This window comes from Triticum dicoccoides, chromosome 2B (assembly GCF_002162155.2).
Source record: "Triticum dicoccoides isolate Atlit2015 ecotype Zavitan chromosome 2B, WEW_v2.0, whole genome shotgun sequence".
NCBI lineage: Eukaryota > Viridiplantae > Streptophyta > Magnoliopsida > Poales > Poaceae > Triticum > Triticum dicoccoides.
Genome location: NC_041383.1, coordinates 406340459 through 406361037, shown reverse-complemented (window position 1 = coordinate 406361037; position 20579 = coordinate 406340459). Strand labels below are relative to the sequence as shown.

Below are 20579 nucleotides of genomic sequence, written 5' to 3'. Positions count from 1 at the left end.
GTTTTGTAGTAATTTCAAAAAATTTCCTACGCACACGCAAGATCATGTGATGCATAGCAACGAGGGGAGAGTATTGTCTACGTACCCAACGCAGACCGACTGCGGAAGCGATGACACAACGTAGAGGAAGTAGTCGTACGTCTTCTCGATCCAACCGATCAAGCACCGAAACTACGGCACCTCCGAGTTCGAGCACACGTTCAGCTCGATGACGATCCCCGGACTCCGATCCAGCAAAGTGTCGGGGAAGAGTTTCGTCAGCACGACGGCGTGGTGACGATCTTGATGAACTACAACAGCAGGGCTTCGCCTAAACTCCGCTACAGTATTATCGAGGAATATGGTGGCAGGGGGCACCGCACACGGCTAAGGAATAGATCACGTGGATCAACTTGTGTCAACTTGTGTGTTTAGAGGTGCCCCTGCCTCCGTATATAAAGGAGGAGAGGAGGGGAGGTTGGACGGCCAAGGGGGGGAGGCGCAGGAGAGTCCTACTCCCTCTGGGAGTAGGATTCCCCCTCCAATCCTAGTCCAACTAGGATTCCTCGGAGGGGAAAAGAGGAGGAGGGGGCCGGCCACCTCTCCTAGTCCTAATAGGACTAGGGGAAGGGGGGGGGGCGCGCAGCCCATCTAGGGCAGCCCCTTCTCTTTTCCACTAAGGCCCACTATGGCCCAAATAGCTCCCGGGGGGTTCCGGTAACCCTCTCGGTATTCCGGTAAAATCCCGATTTCACCCGGAACACTTTCGATATCCAAATATAGGCTTCCAATATATCAATCTTTACGTCTCGACCATTTCGAGACTCCTCGTCATGTCCGTGATCACATCCGGGACTCCGAACAACCTTCGGTACATCAAAATGCATAAACTCATAATATAACTGTCATCGTAACCTTAAGCGTGCGGACCCTACGGGTTCGAGAACAATGTAGACATGACCGAGACACGTCTCTGGTCAATAACTAATAGCGGGACCTGGATGCCCATATTGGCTCCTAAATATTCTACGAAGATCTTTATCGGTCAGACCGCATAACAACATACGTTGTTCCCTTTGTCATCGGTATGTTACTTGCCCGAGATTCGATCGTCGGTATCCAATACCTAGTTCAATCTCGTTACCGGCAAGTCTCTTTACTCGTTCCGTAATACATCATCTCACAACTAACATATTAGTTGTAATGCTTGCAAGGCTTATGTGATGTGTATTACCGAGAGGGCCCAGAGATACCTCTCCGACAATCGGAGTGACAAATCCTAATCTCGAAATACGCCAACCCAACATCGACCATTGGAGACACCTGTAGTACTCCTTTATAATCACCCAGTTACGTTGTGACATTTGGTAGTACCCAAAGTGTTCCTCCGGTAAACGGGAGTTGCATAATCTCATAGTCATAGGAACATGTATAAGTCATGAAGAAAGCAATAGCAACATACTAAACGATCGGGTGCTAAGCTAATGGAATGGGTCATGTCAATCAGATCATTCTATTAATGATGTGACCTCGTTAATCAAATAACAACTCATTGTTCATGGTTAGGAAACATAACCATCTTTGATTAACGAGCTAGTCAAGTAGAGGCATACTAGTGACACTTTATTTGTCTATGTATTCACACATGTATTATGTTTCCGGTAAATACAATTCTAGCATGAATAATAAACATTTATCATGATTATAAGGAAATAAATAATAACTTTATTATTGCCTCTAGGGCATATTTCCTTCAGTAGCTGTCAGGAGCTTGCCGACGGGTGTTGAGCGGGCAGGTGGTTAGGTAGAGCTTGTCGGGACACGTGGCGGCCCGCCGTTGAATAGCAACTTTATTGACACCCGTCCAAGGGGCGTGGCGAAAGAATAAGAGGTAGTTGGGCGAGCGGCACAAGTGGAGTTAGGCTGCCTTGCCGGCATTCCTCCTCAGCGTGAGACCTAATGGAGCATTAAATGTTCGTGTCTTATACCGTCAGAATTAGGTATGATAGCACTATAGCCACTATCTGCCTTTTGTATTTACCATTTTGCCACTATGGTAGCCCCTTTCATCTATAAAAGGAGGCCCATGGCAACCTTTATAAGGGTCGACACCCTGCCCATTTGCACTAGCTCTCCCGAGCTCCTTGTCGGCAAGGTTGCGCTGTCTTGTAACTTGGGCATTTCCACATATAATTCCACCAAAGTAGGAGTAGAGTTTTATGCTTCACAGAGACCCGAACCTGGGAAAACCGGTCGTGCGCTCCGTGATTGATTCTGCTCTTTGTGCGCTGCGAGCCCTAGCCCAACGTAGAAGGGCGTCTGAGCCCATGATTGTCGTACGTGGATAGAATGCTACGAGGTATGCTGCAACGGAGGGGCGAGAGTGAAGGAAATATGCCCTAGAGGCAATAATAAAGTTATTATTTATTTCCTTATTTAATGATAAATGTTTATTATTCATGCTAGAATTGTATTAACCAGAAACATAATACATGTGTGAATACATAGACAAACATATTGTCACTAGTATGCCTCTACTTGACTAGCTCGTTAATCAAAGATGGTTAAGTTTCCTAACCATAGACATGAGTTGTCCTTTGATTAACGGGATCACATCATTAGGAGAATGATGTGATTGACTTGACCCATTTCGTTAGCTTAGCACTTGATCATTTAGTATGTTGCTATTGCTTTCTTCATGACTTATACATGTTCCTATAACTATGTGATTATGCAACTCCCGTTTACTGGAAGAACACTTTGTGTGCTATCAAACGTCACAATGTAACTGGGTGATTGTAAAGGTGCTCTATAGGTGTCTCCGAAGGTACTTGTTGGGTTGGCGTATTTCGAGATTAGGATTTGTTACTCCGATTGTCGGAGAGGTATCTCTGGGCCCACTCGGTAATGCACATCACTATAAGCCTAGCAAGCATTTTAACTAATGAGTTAGTTGCAGGATGATGTATTACAGAACAAGTAAAGAGACTTGCCGGTAACGAGATTGAACTAGGTATTAAGATACCGACGATCGAATCTCGGGCAAGTAACATACCGATGACAAAGGGAACAACGTATGTTGTTATGCGCTTTGACCAATAAAGATCTTCGTAGAATATGTGGGAGACAATATGAGCATCCAGGTTCCGCTATTGGTTATTGACCGGAGACGTGTCTCGGTCATGTCTACATAGTTCTCGAACTCGTAGGGTCCGCACGCTTAAAGTTCAATGACGGTTATATTATGAGTTTATGTGTTTTGATGTAGAGAAGGTAGTTCAGAGTCCCGAATGAGATCGGGGACATGACGAGGAGTCTCGAAATGGTCGAGACGTAAAGATCGATATATTGGACGACTATATTCGGACATCGGAAAGGTTCTGAGTGATTCGGGTATTTATCGGAGTGCCGGGGGGTTATCGGAAACCCCGGGGGGACTATTGGGCCTACATGGGCCATATGGAAGAGGGAAGGCAGCCCACAAGGGGCAGCTGCGCCCCCTCCCTATATGGGGTCCGAATTGGACTAGGGAAGGCCCCCCCCTTTCCTTCTCCTTTCCCTCTCCTTCCTTCCCCCTTCCTTTTCCTAGTTGGACTAGGAAAGAGGGGAGTCCTACTCCTACTAGGAGGAGGACTCCTCCCCTCCTTGGTGTAACCCAAGGCTGGCCGGCCTCCCCCTTGCTCTTTATATACGGGGGCAGGGGGGCACCTGTAGACACAACAATTGATCATTGATCTCTTAGCCGTATGCGGTGTCCCCCTCCACCATATTCGACCTTGATAATACCGTAGCGGTGCTTAGGCGAAGCCCTGCGTCGGTAGAACATCATCATCATCACCACGTCGTCATGCTGACGGAACTCTCCCTCCAAACTCGGCTGGATCAGAGTTTGAGGGACGTCATCGAGTTGAACGTGTGCAGAACTCGGAGGTGTCGTGCGTTCGGTACTTGATCGGTCGGATCGTGAAAACGTACAACTACATCAACCGCGTTGTGCTAATGCTTCCGCTTTTGGTCTACGAGGGTACGTGGACACACTCTCCCCTCTCGGTGCTATGCATCACCATGATCTTGCGTGTGCGTAGGAATTTTTTTTGAAATTACTGCGTTCCCCAACAGTGGCATCCGAGCCAGGTTTTATGCGTAGATGTTATATGCACGAGTAGAACACAAGTGAGTTGTGGGCGATACAAGTCATACTGCTTACCAGCATGTCATACTTTGGTTTGGCAGTATTGTTGGATGAAGCGGCCCGGACCGACATTACGCGTACGCTTACGTGAGACTGGTTCTACCGACGTGCTTTGCACACAGGTGGCTGGCGGGTGTCAGTTTCTCCAACTTTAGTTGAACCGAGTGTGGCTACGCCTGGTCCTTGAGAAGGTTAAAATAGCACTAACTTGACGAACTATCGTTGTGGTTTTGATGCGTAGGTAAGAACGGTTCTTGCTCAGCCCGTAGCAGCCACGTAAAACTTGCAACAACAAAGTAGAGGACGTCTAACTTGTTTTTGCAGGGCATGTTGTGATGTGATATGGTCAAGGCATGATGCTATATTTTATTGTATGAGATGATCATGTTTTGTAACCGAGTTATCGGCAACTGGCAGGAGCAATATGGTTGTCACTTTATTGTATGCAATGCAATCGCCCTGTAATTGCTTTACTTTATCACATAGCGGTAGCGATAGTCGTAGAAGCAATAGTTGGCGAGACGACAACGATGCTATGATGGAGATCAAGGTGTCGTGCCGGTGATGATGGTGATCATGACGGTGCTTCGGAGATGGAGATCACAAGCACCAGATGATGATGGCCATATCATATCACTTATATTGATTGCAAGTGATGTTTATCTTTTATGCATCTTATCTTGCTTTGATTGACGGTAGCATTATAAGATGATCTCTCACTAAATTTCAAGATAAAAGTGTTCTCCCTGAGTATGCACCGTTGCCAAAGTTCGTCGTGCCCAGACACCACGTGATGATCGGGTGTGATAAGCTCTATGTCCATCTACAACGGGTGCAAGCTAGTTTTGCACACGCAGAATACTCAGGTTAAACTTGACGAGCCTAGCATATGCAGATATGGCCTCGGAACACTGACACCGAAAGGTCGAGCATGAATCATATAGTAGATATGATCAACATAGTGATGTTCACCATTGGAAACTACTCCATCTCACGTGATGATCGGACATGGTTTAGTTGATTTGGATCACGTGATCACTTAGATGATTAGATGGATGTCTATCTAAGTGGGAGTTCTTAAGTAATATGATTAATTGAGCTTTAATTTATCATGAACTTAGTCCTGATAGTATTTTGCAAATTATGTTGTAGATCAATAGCTCGCGTTGTTGCTTCCCTATGTTTTATATGTGTTCCTAGAGAAAACTAAGTTGAAAGATGATAGTAGCAATGATGTGGACTAGGTCCGTGATCTGAGGTTTATCCTCATTTCTGCATAGAAGAATTATGTTCTTGATGCACCGCTAGGTGACAGACCTATTGCAGGAGCAGATGCAGACGTTATGAACGTTTGGCTAGCTCAATATGATGACTACTTGATAGTTTAGTGCACCATGCTTAACGGCTTAGAATCAGGACTTCAAAGACGTTTTGAACGTCATGGACCGTATGAGATGTTCCAGGAGTTGAAGTTAATATTTCAAGCAAATACCCGAGTTGAGAGATATGAAGTCTCCACAAATTCTATAGCTAAAAGATGGAGGAGAATTGCTCAACTAGTGAGCATGTTCTCAGATTGTCTGGGTACTACAGTTGCTTGAATCAAGTGGGACTTAATCTTCCAGATAATATAGTGACTGACAGAGTTCTCTAGTCACCATCACCAAGTTACTAGAACTTCGTGATGAACTATAGTATGCAAGGGATGACGAAAACGATTCCCAAGCTCTTCGTGATGTTGAAATCGATGAAGGTAAAAATCAAGAAAGAGCATCAAGTGTTGATGATTGACAAGACCACTAGTTTGAAGAAAAGGGCAAAGGAAAAGAAAGGGAAACTTCAAGTAGAATGGCAAGCAAGTTGTAACTCCCGTGAAGAAGCCCAAAGCTGAACCAAAGCCTAAAACTGAGTGCTTCTACTGCAAAGGAAATGGTCACTGGAAGCGGAAATGCCCTGAATATTTGGTGGATAAGAAGGATGGCAAAGTGAACAAGGGTATATTTGATATACAGGTTATTGATGTGTACCTTACTAGTGTTTATAGTAGCCCCTGGGTATTTGATACTTGTTTGGTTGCTAAGATTAGTAACTCGAAACAAGAGTTACAGAATAAACAGAGACTAGTTGAGGGTGAAGTGACGATGTGTGTTAGAAGTGGTTCCAAGATTGATATGATCATCATCGCACACTCCCTGTATTTTCGAGATTAGTGTTAAACCTAAATAAATATTATTTGGTGTTTGTGTTGAGCATAAATATGATTAGATCATGTTTATTGCGATACGATTATTCATCTAAGACAAATAATAAATTGTTATTCTGTTTACATGAATAAAACCTTCTATGGTCATACACCCAATGTTGATGGTTTATTGAATCTTGATCATGGTGATACACATATTCATAATATTGATGCCAAAAGATGCAAAGTTAATAATGATAGTGCAACATATTTGTGGCACTGCTGTTTGGGTCATATCGGTGTAAAACGCATGAAGAAACTCCATAAAGATGGACTTTTGGAATCACTTGGTTATGAATCATTGATGCTTGCGAACCATGCCTTTTGGGCAAGATGACTAAAACTCCGTTCTTCGAAACAACAGAGCGAGCTACTGACTTGTTGGAAATAATACATACCGATGTATGCGGTCCAATGAGTGTTGATGCTCGTGGCGGGTATCGTTATTTTCTGACCTTCATAGATGATTTGAGCAGATACGAGTATATCTACTTAATGAAGCACAAGTATGAAACATTTAAAAAGTTCAAAGAATTTCAGAGTGAAGTGGAGAATCATCATAACAAGAAAATAAAAGTTTTTACAATCTGATCATAGAGGAAAATATTTCATTTACGAGTTTGGCCTTCATTTAAAACCAATGTGGAATAGTTTCACAGCTCACGTCACATGGAACACCACAGCATAATGGTGTGTCCGAACGTCATAACCGCACTTTATTGGATATGGTGCGATCTATGATGTATCTTACTTATTTACCACTACCGTTTTGGGGTTATGCATTAGAGACAGCTGCATTCACTTCAAATAGGGCACCATGAAAATCCGTTGAGACGACGCCTTATGAACTGTGGGTTGGCAAGAAACCAATGTTGTCGTTTCTTCATGTTTGGGGATGCGATGCTTATGTGAAAATTTCCAACCTGATAAGCTCGAACCCAAATTCGAGAAGTGCGTCTTCATAGAATACCCAAAGGAAACTATTGAGTACACCTTCTATCATAGATCCGAAGGCAAGATATTTGTTGCTAAAATAGATCCTTTCTAGAGAAGGAGTTTCTCTCGAAAGAAGTGAGTGTGAGGAAAGTAGAGCTTGATAAGGTAATTGTACCTTCTCCCGAATTGGAAAGTAGTTCATCACAGAAATTAGTTCCAGTGATTTCTACACAAATTAGTGAGGAAGCTAATGATGATGATCATGAAACTTCAGATCAAGTTACTACAGAACCTCGTAGGTCTTCCAGAGTACGGTCCGCACCAGAGTGGTATGGTAATCCTGTTCTGGAAGTCATGTTACTAGACCATGATAAACCTACGAACTATGAGGAAGCGATGATGAGCCCAGATTCCGCGAAATGGCTGGAGGCCATGAAATCTGAGATAGGATCCATGTATAAGAACAAAGTGTGGACTTTGGTGGACTTACCCGATGATCGCCAAGCCAAAGAAAATAAATGGATCTTCAAGAGGAAGATGGACATTGATAGTAGTGTTACTATCTACAAAGCTCGACTTGTCACAAAAAGGTTTTTGACAAATTCAAGGTGTTGACTACAATGCGATTTTCTCAACTGTAGAGATGCTTAAGTCTGTCCGAATCATGTTAGCGATTGCCACATTTTATGAAATCTGGCAAATGGATGTGAAAACTGCATTCCTTAATGGTTTTCTTAAGAAGAGTTGTATATGATGCAACCAGAAGGTTTTGTCAATCCTAAAGGTGCTAACAAAATGTGCAAGCTCTAGCGATCCATCTATGGACTGGTGCAAGCATCTTGGAGTTGGAATATACGCTTTGATAAGTTAATCAAAGCATATAGTTTTATACGGACTTGCAGTGAAGCCTGTATTTACAATAAACTGAGAGGGAGCACTACAACCTTTCTGATAAGTATATGTGAGTGGCATATTGTTGATCAGAAATGATGTAGAATTTTTTTGGAAAGCATAAAGAAGTGTTTTAAAGGAGTTCTTTAAAGGAAAGACCTCAGTAAAGCTACTTACATATTGAGCATCAAGATCTATTGAAATAGATCAAGACGCTTGATAAGATTTTCAATGAGTACATACCTTGACAAGATTTTGAAGTAGTTCAAAATGGAACAGTCAAAGAAAGAGTTCTTACCTGTGTTGCAAAGATGTGAAATTGAGTAAGACTCAAATCCCGACCACGACACAAAATAGAAAGAGAATGAAAATCATTCCCTATGCCTCAGTCATAGGTTCTATATAGTATGCCATACTATGGACCAAACCTATTGTATACTCTGCCCTGGTTTGGCAAGGGAGTACAATAGTGATCTAGGAGTAGATCACTGGACATTGGTCAAAATTATCCTTTGTGGAATAAGGATATGTTTCTCGATTATGGAGGTGATAAAAGGTTCGTCGTAAACGGTTACGTCGATGCAAGTTTTGACACTGATATAGATAACTCTAAGTCTCAATCTGGATACATATTGAAAGTGGGAGCAATTAGCTAGAGTAGCTCCGTGCAGAGCATTGTAGACATAGAATATTTGCAAAATACATACGACTCTGAATGTGACAGACCCATTGACTAAACTTCTCTCACGAGAAAAACATGATCATACCTTAGTACTCTTTGGGTGTTAATCACATAGCGATGTGAACTAGATTATTGACTCTAGTAAACCCTTTGGGTGTTGATCACATGGCGATGTGAACTAAGGGTATTAATCACATACAGATCTGAATATTGGTGTTAAATCACATGACGATGTGAACTAGATTATTGACTCTAGTGCAAGTGGGAGACTGAAGGAAATATGCCCTAGAGGCAATAATAAAGTTATTATTTATTTCCTTATTTCATGATAAATGTTTATTATTCATGCTAGAATTGTATTAACCGGAAACATAATACATGTGTGAATACACAGACAAACATATTGTCACTAGTATGCCTCTACTTGACTAGCTCGTTAATCAAAGATGGTTAAGTTTCCTAACCATAGACATGAGTTGTCCTTTGATTAACAGGATCACATCATTAGGAGAATGATGTAATTGACTTGACCCATTTTGTTAGCTTAGCACTTGGTCATTTAGTATGTTGTTATTGCTTTCTTCATGACTTATACATGTTCCTATAACTATGAGATTATGCAACTCCCGTTTACTGGAAGAACACTTTGTGTGCTATCAAACGTCACAATGTAACTGGGTGATTGTAAAGGTGCTCTATAGGTGTCTCCGAAGGTACTTGTTGGGTTGGCGTATTTCGAGATTAGGATTTGTTACTCCGATTGTCGGAGAGGTATCTCTGGGCCCACTCGGTAATGCACATCACTATAAGCCTAGCAAGCATTTTAACTAATGAGTTAGTTGCAGGATGATGTATTACAGAACAAGTAAAGAGACTTGCCGGTAACGAGATTGAACTAGGTATTAAGATACCGACGATCGAATCTCGGGCAAGTAACATACCGATGACAAAGGGAACAACGTATGTTGTTATGCGCTTTGACCAATAAAGATCTTCGTAGAATATGTGGGAGACAATATGAGCATCCAGGTTCCGCTATTGGTTATTGACCGGAGACGTGTCTCGGTCATGTCTACATAGTTCTCAAACTCGTAGGGTCTGCACGCTTAAAGTTCGATGACGGTTATATTATGAGTTTATGTGTTTTGATGTAGAGAAGGTAGTTCAGAGTCCCGAGTGAGATCGGGGACATGACGAGGAGTCTCGAAATGGTCGAGACGTAAAGATCGATATATTGGACGACTATATTCGGACATCGGAAAGGTTCTGAGTGATTCGGGTATTTATCGGAGTGCCGGGGGGTTATCGGAAACCCCGGGGGGACTATTGGGCCTACATGGGCCATATGGAAGAGGGAAGGTAGCCCACAAGGGGCAACTGCGCCCCCTCCCTATATGGGGTCCGAATTGGACTAGGGAAGGGGGGGCGCCCCCCCTTTCCTTCTCCTTTCCCTCTCCTTCCTTCCCCCTTCCTTTTCCTAGTTGGACTAGGAAAGAGGGGAGTCCTACTCCTACTAGGAGGAGGACTCCTCCCCTCCTTGGTGTGCCCCAAGGCTGGGCAGCCTCCCCCTTGCTCCTTTATATACGGGGGCAGGGGGCACCTCTACACACAACAATTGATCATTGATCTCTTAGCCGTGTGCAGTGCCCCCTCCACCATATTCGACCTCGATAATACCGTAGCGGTGCTTAGGCGAAGCCCTGCGTCGGTAGAACAACATAATCGTCACCATGTTGTCGTGCTGACGGAACTCTCCCTCAAAACTCGGCTGGATCGGAGTTCGAGGGACGTCATCGAGTTGAACGTGTGCAGAACTCGGAGGTGTCGTGCGTTCGGTACTTGATCGGTCGGATCGTGAAGACGTACGACTACATCAACCACGTTGTGCTAACGCTTCCGCTTTCGGTCTACGAGGGTACGTGGACACACTCTCCCCTCTCGTTGCTAGGCATCACCATGATCTTGCGTGTGCGTAGGAATTTTTTTGAAATTACTACGTTCCCCAACAGAGAGGTGATGCACGGTGGGTGCGTGAGCAGTGCCACAAAATCCTAAATTCTTTAAAGCGCACGCACAGTTTTTGGAGGAAACAAGCGGCCGAGATTCACAGCCATGCATGAGTTGTTTTTTTGTCTGCAAGTGCATGCCGTTATTAGTATTAAATGTGTTCACACTTGTTAGTTCGTTTTGAAAGAAACAACTTCATATGCAATTATTTCGTTTTTCCGAATTTTTGAAAAGCCATACCTTTCAAACCGCGCGTTGGAATTCAGATCCGTCTTCACCGTTGGATTCTTCGCGGCGAGATCTTTGAAACTAGATCCCGCATGGGTATGTTTCTGATGAATTTTTTTTACGCCAACTTTGGCGCTATATTGTGCAACTTCAGTACTGCATTGTGCAACTTTAATACTACATGATACAATTTATTTCAAAACCAGTTTTTGAAGCTGCATGATCTAACTTCACATGAGATTACAACTTAGCAACTATGAAAACTTGATGTGCAACTAGTCTACTGTCCCGACCAACTATGTAGTAGTCGATGTGCAACCCTTGTCCCTACTCGTGGATGTGTAGCTTTTTTACAGTTGACACACCCTGCCCCACCTTCCCTACCAGTGATATGTGCAACTTAGTCTATTGTTTGAGCCAACTTCCTATTACTAAATGTGCAACTCCTTCCCCTCCCTACTTGTGGATATGTAGTTTCAGTTGGCAGGGGCAACAAATGGAGTTGCACAAAGTCTACTAGGCAGTTGGCCGAAGCAACATATAAAGTTGCACATCTCACAAGCATGGATAGTTGGATATTGAAAATTCCACATTCATGAGGGTAGTGAAAAGTTACATATTCATGAAAGTAGTAAAACTTGCACATAAACGGGGCGTTAAAGTTGCACATCCCACTAGACGGGTGGTTTCGAATGCTAGTAAGGAAATTACACATCCATGAGGTATGAGGGATAGTTGCACATCACTGGTAGACAGTTGGCAGTGACTGTATTCGAAGTTGCACATCCACTGCTAGACAGTTGGCTGATGCATCAAACAGTGAAAGCACAATCACGGGCGGGGAGAAAGTTGCACATGAACTACTAGGCAGTTGGCCTGGGCAGAACACGAATTTGAACATCTCACTAGGAGGAGGTAGTTTGGGGGTAGATGTGCCATCAATGAAAACTACACTTCCATGGGTGGGCGAAAAGTTGCACATCCAATGTCAGGTAGTTGCACATCAACTGCTAGGCAGTTGCACAAAACGAGGGACTTAGTTGCACACAAAAAATTCGTCGAAACATAGCCATGCGGGATCCAGTTTCAAATAGCACGTCAAGAGGGTTACAACGGTGAAAATGAATCTGAATTCCGACACGCGGTTTGAAAGATATGACTTTTTAAAATTTTGAAAACTCAAAATTATTAAGACATCGTGAGCGGGAGGCATGCAAACATCCATCATACAACAAGAGATCACGCGGGATGATTAATTATCAATGTCCTTTTTAGCATTTTTGGTTCATATAAAAGATAATACTTTTCTTTTTCGAAAACACTAACGCCCACACGTGTGGGCGTTTGCATCTCGTTCACACGCGTGGATCCGCGTCCGTTTGTGAGAGCACGAATCTTGACATGTTTTTAGTGCCACGTAGGACTGGGCTGGTGTGTGGGCGTTCACCCGGTCGCCCACACGGCCGTTTCACCACACAGGAGGGGCTGCTGTGTGGGCGTTCAACAGTTCGCCCACACGTCACTTTCCACTCACGCACAAGGGCTGGTGTGTAGGCATTTGCCATCTCGTCCACACGCCCGCCTCATCTCCCACACCCAAGTTGCCACTTGCCATGTGTTTTGCAGTGTACATGGCAACTGCCCTAGTGTGCTTTATAAGCAGGTGGCAACTCTCTTTTTTTTTACCCGAACATGTCAGTTGCCATGTATTTTGCAGGTACACGGCAACTGCCCTAGTGTACTTGTAAGCAGATGGCAACTCTCTCTTTTTTACCCGAACATGTTGTTTTGCCATGTTTTTTTGTAACGCTACACGGCAACTGCCTAGCGTCAGTAGGTGGCAACTCCTAAGGTTTTCAAATCATGGCAACTGTAGTAAATCAGACCATACATGACAACTGCCTAGTGTTAGTAGGTGGCAAATCCCTAAAGTTTTCAAATCATGGCAACTATAGTAAACCAGACCATACATGGCAACAGCCGCAGTTGCCCAAAAATGACATCTGAAACTTTTGACATGAGATGGCAACTGCAGTTGAGCAACCATGGCAACTGCAGTTAACGAACATGGACGAGGGTCTAGACCATGGCAACTGTGGGCACGCAGTGACTGTCACGCGGGGCGTGCGGGACCACGAGGTACGAGGCCTGACGTATGGGGCGTGTGAGCGTTATCTATTTCGCCCACACGCACGCGTATGAGAGGGATCGGGAGGGAAAAAAGAGGTGTGTGGGCATTACTTGTTTTGCCCACACGTAGATGTGTGGGCAGTGGCGGAGCTTGGGACACATCTTAGGAGGGGCAAATGGACTGGGGGGCAACCAACATCAGGTTTAGGCTAGATTTCTGTGAATCTATAGGCAATTTACTAATAATAATATGAAAAAATCTCCTGGACAGGGGGGCGATGGCCCAGCTTGATCTCCACTAAGCTTCGCCACTGTGTGTGGGCTGTTCTTTTTATACATCACACAAAATATATTGACAGATCTTCTAACACCCACACGTGTGGCACTTATCGGCGTCCTTCTTTTTAAAATCACGTGAGGATAAAAATATTTCAAATGATAGGCCACTCTGCACCGCTGGGGAGCAGCCGCTCCCTAGACGTGTCCCACAAAAATTCATAGGCAGAGGGAGATCACACGGTGACTCGCTGGCGCATTGGACGGGCGCGGAGGCGGCTGATTATTTCCTCATGAGGAATAAAACCTTGATTCTTTTTCCAAGTGAAAGTACTACTACTTCTACTACGTACGTAGTATGAGAACAATGATGATTGATGGTACCATCTTAATTAATGCAAGTATCTTGAAGCACATACAGAAGAGAAACACACGGTTTGACCTAAGCATGCATCTACGAGGACAAACAAGGAAGAGAGGAAGAAAAGCAATTAATGTACACGAGGGAGACGGAGCTAGGAAAGGAAGGAATCTATGCGATGGCGGCGCCCTTGCCGTTGTTGGCGCCGACGTGGACGTCAGCGTCTCCGATGTACCTGCGCCAGAACCAGTGTCCCTTCCAGACGAGCACCATCTCCTCGATGGGCACGTTCTTGGTCTCCGGCAGGAAGAGCGCGATGAAGACGGTCATGATCACCACCCAGCCGGCGAAGAAGTAGAAGAGGCCGAACTTCATGTGGCAGAGCATGGTGAGGAACGCCTGCGCGATGACGAAGGTGAAGAGCATGTTCACCGACACGTTGATGCTCTGCCCCGCCGGCCTGATCTCCAGCGGGAAGATCTCGCTGGGCACCAGCCACCCCAGGGGCCCCCACGACCACGCGAACCCGGCCACATAGAGGCAGATGAAGAGCACCACCGCCGCCGCGTACCCCTTGGGCATCTCCCCCACGCCGCTCGTCCCGAACTTGACCGCGATCAGGGTGCCCACCACCAGCTGGCTCAGCAGCATCTGCGTGCCGCCCTGCAGGAACAGCTTCCGGCGACCCAGCCGGTCGACGGTGAACACGGACACGAGCGTCGCGAACACGTTGACCAGGCCCGTGATGACGGCCGACATGAGCGACGCGTCGCCCTTGAACCCCAGCGTCTCGAACAGCACCGGCGCGTAGAACATGATGACGTTGATGCCCGTCAGCTGCTGGAAGAAGGGGATCATGATCGCCATGGTCAGCTGGGGCCGGTACTTGCGCTGCAGGATGTTGCGCCACGGGTGCTGCACCAGCTTGGACTCCTCGCTCGCCACCACCAGGTCCGCGTACTCCTCGCTGATGTCCACGTCGCTGCCGCGGATGCGGTTGAGCATGCGGCGCGCCGCCTCCGGGTGGCCACGCTCGATGAGGGAGTTGGGGGTGTCGGGGAGGAAGAGGGAGCCGAGGGTGATGATGCCCGCGGGGACGGCCGCGAGGGCCAGGCTGATGCGCCACCCGTACCCGGCCTTGATCTTGTTGGTGCCGTAGTTGATGAGCGCCGCCGCCAGGATGCCGATGGTGATCATGAGCTGGAACCCGATGTTGAGCATGCCCCGGAGACGCGCAGGCGCCATCTCCGACAGGTACACCGGCACAGACTGCATGCATCAAAAAACGTCCAATCTAATGTCAGATCAAACACATATTTATTTTTCTTTCTTTTATCAAATTTGAATGCACAAACTAATACCAAATTGAACCTTATAAAATGAAAAACTAAAATTTTGAGATAAGCCCTTAAACCGGAAAGGAGGGGGTAACACGACACGCTTAATTAGAATGCATGTTTGAGATACATTTCTACTATCCGAATAAATTAAATTGCTACAGTAGGAGTATTTGCTAGTATTCTTCCCACTGTTTTGTTTGCATTGCTTTCAGTACGTCTTTGTTCCTTGCTTCTTCCTCACATGACTATTGCTCTGAAAACGATGCCGTTGATCTAACGGAGTCAAAGTCTTTGGAGGATTAAATAAATAAAGCAATGGCCCGTGGAAAATTCCAACTTGCGTATCTCATTTCTCTGAACTGGCAATTTTATATCCTACTGTATGAATTATGTGACAAATCGTACTACAAGGACATCCACGAATCTCTTTCCGTGGTTCCTACTTTGTTCATGATGCACTTTTTTCGTACTGTGCATATTTCTTTTGGAAGAGTAGTAGATGCAAGGAACTTTTAATCAGTTTCACATGCATCAACAGGTGTTTACGACAGACCGTGAAGAAGGCTTGCTTGCTGCATGCACGTGAATCCTCGGATGGACTTGCACTCAACCAACAGCTAGCCGGCCGGCCCAATGAATTGAACCAGCTGCTAAAATGAATACTATACACTACTCCCTCCGTTCGGAATTACTTGTCACAAAAATGGATGTATCTAGATGTATTAGATACATTCATTTTTTCAACAAGTAATTCCGAACGAAGGGAGTAGTATACTTTCAACAGCCCATCGTAGTTCAATAGAAGATTTAATATCTACGCGAGATCAATCAGGATACGTACGCAGTAGTAGAAATGCTAGTTTTAGTGTATTATATACATATTTTTAGGATAGTAGCTAAAAAGAGTCAAAATTAGCAGCTGGTACATATACAGCTTTGGCCATGGAAGCAAGTAATCTAATGAATCAAAACAACAAAGCGGTCGTCAACATCTTGCAAGTAAACATCACCTACGCCCAGCTTGGACTTTGGGGAGCATCAAGGTGGGCCCTACAACTACTAATTAATTAATTAAATTTTATTATTTGCTAAATAAGATAGCCTACTGGCTTGGACTTTGCACATGCACGGTGGTTGTAACTTCCTATAGAGAATCTCGCTCTCTTTTGAAAACTCGTCCGGTGATGTATTTGATGGATACCTTGGACATGCATATTTCTTTCTTGTCTCATTAGATGGCTCGACATGGATGGATATGAGGATGACATGTAGTACTTGTAGTACGTAGCTCTAAATTCATTTCATCTTGCCACCTACCACTGGCTACTGTCTACTAAATTTGTGTATATATGCTACTTTGTGGAGTAGTTTATCAACAAAATCATTATTGTAGTAATAATCAAGTGCAGCTATACTAGTTAGGTTATGTACCGACGATTGATCCAACTAAAAAAGAGTATCGTCGGCGATTGAACTTGGAGTACTACGTACTACAGTAGTATATACGCGTACATCACATGGGCTGCCTTGACGTTAGTTACAACGATCGAGGACATAAGCCACAGATAATAGGAGAGAGTACAAATGAAGGAGCTAAGGAGCGGAGTATTATAGGTACTAGTGATTACCTGATTGGCGAAGCCAACGCCGACACCGAGGAGGATGCGTCCGACGATGAGCATGGCGATGTTCTCCGCCGCCCCGTTAAGCGCAGCGCCGATGAGAAAGGTGAGCCCTCCGGTGAACATGGACCACTTACGGCCCACGACACGTGTGACGGTGGCGGCGAAGAAGGAGGAGACGAGCGCCGCGAGGTAGAGGGAGGAGGTGAAGGTCTGGAGCAGCTGGTTGTCGTACTTGCAGTACTGGCTGGCGGAGCCCTTCATCTGCTTCTTGTCATACACCTCCGGGAAGAACTTTTTCAGGAAAGGGTTCATGGACGTAACGCCCCCTGTACGTACGTACGTAGGAACTCAACAGTCAGTAATTTTGCTTGTCGAATAGAGTAGAGGATGTGCATGCGTGATCCATGTACAGACCTGAGATACCGATGTCATATCCAAAGATGAGGCCGCCGGTGGCGGCGACGACGCAGGTGAAGAAGACGAAGAGGGTGAGCCTGCCAGGGTAGTCCTTGCCGCCGGACGTGTTCACGACGGCGCCGCCCGCCATGGTTGGTCGGTCGGTAAGAACTCAGAGCACTAGAATGATTAAGCTGGCTCAAAGCTGATGATGAAGGAGGTATGGGATGTGGTGAGAGGGCAGGGAGGCTCAAGCCCCTTATATAGAACTTTGTTTGGGTAATACTGGTAGCTAGCTAGCTAAGAGCATCTCCAACAGCCGCGCTAAAGCGCCGCGCGCAAAAACCTGTTAGCGCGCGCGCTGCGGCTGGTTTTGCGCGCCCGCCTGCGCTGGCTCCAGCAGCGGCGCTATAATGCAGCGCGCGCGCCGCTCCAGCAGGGCGCAAAAATACAGCGCGCGCCGCACAAACCACATGTACATTTCAAAGAAGATGAGCAAAAATGATCAAGCAGACAAAATAAAAATCAATAACAAACAGTTCAAAATAAATCATTACAACTCAAACAAATAGTTTATCGTTCAGTACAACAACAAATAGTTCAAAATAAATTATTACAACACAACAAATAGTTCATGAACAATACAATGTCGAGTGCAGATATCATCATACTCTTTACCGTCCATGTCATGCCCACCACTCTTCAATTAGATCATTCTGAAGTTCCTTGTGCGTTGCGGGACGCCGAATGGCATGATAGGAGGCAACAAAACGGGCTACCCTTTCAGCCCTCCGCTGCACTCGCACGGGATGTCCCAAGAACTCATACTGTGAGTAGTCTAAATCTTGGCCACGCTCATTTTCGATGATCATGTTATGCATGATCACACAAGCGTGCATGATGTACCAAAGCATTTTTTGATCCCAAAATCTTGCCGGTCCTCTCACAATAGTAAATTGGGCTTGCAAAATCCCAAATGCTCTCTCCACATCTTTTCTAGCCGCCGCCTGAGCATTGTGGAAATCAAGATTTTTCTTACCTTCCGGTTTTTTCAACGGCTTCACGAAGGTTTGCCACTTTGGATAGATGCCATCCGCTAGATAATAGCCATAGTTGTACGTACGGCCATTTGCTACAAACTGCACAGGTGGCAACTCACCGTTTGCAATCTTATTCATCAGTGATGACCGGTTGACAACATTGATATCATTCAAAGATCCAGGCATTCCAAAAAATGCATGCCAAATCCAAGTCTCCTGATCGGCCACCGCTTCAAGGATTATAGTGGAACCCTTTTTTTGGCCGTGGAATTGCCCATGCCATGCCTTTGGATAATTTTTTCAACTCCAATGCATGCAATCTATTGAGCCAAGCATGCCAGGAAAGCCGCGCGCTTTGTTCATCGCCAATAGCCTTGCGGCGTCTTCAGCAGTGGGAGATCTCAAATACTCCTCGCCAAACACTTGCACAATTCCTACTGCAAAGCGCTTGACACACATGATGGCTTGGCTCTCACCCATAGCCAAATGATCATCAACTAGATCAGCCGGGATACCGTATGCCAACATACGCAAAGCGGCTGTCACCTTCAGAAAAGTGCTATGCCCGAGCTCTCCGGCGGCATTCCTCCTTTGCTGGAAAAACCGGTCATGGCTCGCTAGTTTCTCTGCAATGCGCCTGAACAAGTCGGTGCTCATCCTAAACCGGCGACGAAAATACGACTCCGGGTATGTGGGATTCTCCACGAAATAGTTCTTCATCAATCTGTTATGGGCATCAATCCTATCTCTCCAAATTTTCTCCCGACCCATAACCGAACCACCGTGCTTCGGTTTTTTATTGATATGCATAGCTACGATCATTGCAAGATCCTCCTCCTCTTCCATATCAAATTCTTCTTCGGAAGAATCATACGACGAACTCATCTACAATGTTCAATACTATACTATAAAAACTACAATTCAAAACATGCACCAAATTCATGAAGCTTGAGCAATACATACCTTGTAGGCGTTTTGTCAAACACCTTGCGGGCGCGGCGCGGCAGCGAGCGCTCAGGCGCTGTTCCTCGGACGACGGAGGCGCGCGGGCGCCGGCGGTACTAGGAGGGGATGGGCGGAAGCGCGGGCGCGCGGGGATAGGCCGGGGAAGCCTGAGACGGTCGCCGGGGTGCGCGGGCGGCGGCGGCGGCGCGGCCGGTCGGGGGTGGAAGCGCGAGAGGAAGAGCGGGCGCGAGCGCTCGAGTGTGCCGCACGCTGTAGTGGGCGCTCGAAATACGCCGCGCGGGTAAGTGTTTTTGACCGCGCGTCCAACCCGTTTTAGCGCGCGCGCCGTTTTTGCGCGCCCGCTGGAGCGCCCTGATGCGTTGCGCGCGCGCTAAAACGACCTATTTTGCGGCGCGGCGCTAGTTTAGCGCGGCTGTTGGAGATGCTCTAACAGGTAGATTGCATTGTGTGTATGGTTGCAGCTAGTAGTAGCATTCAAGCGGGTCAACGGCTGAGGTGGTGGTCAAAATTGGGACTAGATAGAGAGATGGGAGATGGCTGCAAATATGAATGCTGAGTTGGAGGCATTATCTTAATCCCGCTGGCCGGCCGTCATGCGGCTGTCAAGCTGGTTGCTAGGTTTTGACTTGATCGATATGATTCAATCGAGCACCGTTGGTTCAAATTCAATCACATGCACACACACACTCATTCGTCTCCCGTCCGCCCCAGGGAGTAGTGCGCGAGTTGTGCTGGTCGATGGAGGGTCGAATAATAATCTAATCTAATCTAATGCAAGTCCAAACAATCGTCTGAACTGCAATCTGAAACAAATCATGCATATTCATATTGTTTCCCACGCGGAAATAGAATATTCAGCAAACCCTGGCATCAGATACGACCGCCGCCGGTGGTTAACTGTTTTAACCAGCGAGCAGGTCTTCTTTTCGTTTTTTCGGGGAGAAAAACCCAGCGAGCAGCTTTATTTTCGTGGGAGAATATTCCACGCGAAATTGGCGGTTCGCTCGTGACTCTTTTGGGGTGCTTTACTGCACGCATCGGCCATGAATTCGGACCCTAAAGTTGATCCAACGATTCAAGGGTATCTCGTGTGCTCTCCATCCTAATTCTTATCCCTGGGATGGTCAGTATATCCATCGATCCATCCATCATGCTGTTCCTTTCATCAGAGGTACATATAATATAATTAGAAAAACGGAAGCTTCCTCATTTCGGATCTTTCGATGTTGATATGCAAGTCGGCCGCTAACTAGCTGCCGAGCCTGACAAAACCAACGGCTCCTTCGTC

The 20579-nt window shown here is 45.8% G+C and overlaps 1 protein-coding gene across 1 annotated transcript; it reads right to left on the bottom strand.

Moving 5' to 3' along the window:
• Positions 1–13931: 13931 nt before the first annotated feature.
• Positions 13932–17507, bottom strand: LOC119363920 (sugar transport protein MST3-like). The gene is made up of 3 exons (XM_037629289.1): positions 17304–17507; positions 16893–17215; positions 13932–15193 (listed from the first exon to the last, which is right to left on the bottom strand). Exons 1-3 carry the CDS (start codon positions 17434–17436, stop codon positions 14096–14098), a joined length of 1554 nt encoding a protein of 517 aa, XP_037485186.1. The 5' UTR covers positions 17437–17507; the 3' UTR covers positions 13932–14095.
• Between the last annotated feature and the right edge of the window lie 3072 nt (positions 17508–20579).

Excerpts from the sequence above, each read along its gene's own strand:
- LOC119363920 (XM_037629289.1), bottom strand. The coding sequence starts at position 17,436 with ATGGCGGGCGGCGCCGTCGTGAACACGTCCGGCGGCAAGGACTACCCT. Across the intron at positions 17,216-17,303 it reads ATATGACATCGGTATCTCAG|GGGGCGTTACGTCCATGAAC; the intron begins GTCTGTACATGG and ends ACGTACGTACAG. Across the intron at positions 15,194-16,892 it reads GCGTTGGCTTCGCCAATCAG|TCTGTGCCGGTGTACCTGTC; the intron begins GTAATCACTAGT and ends TGATGCATGCAG.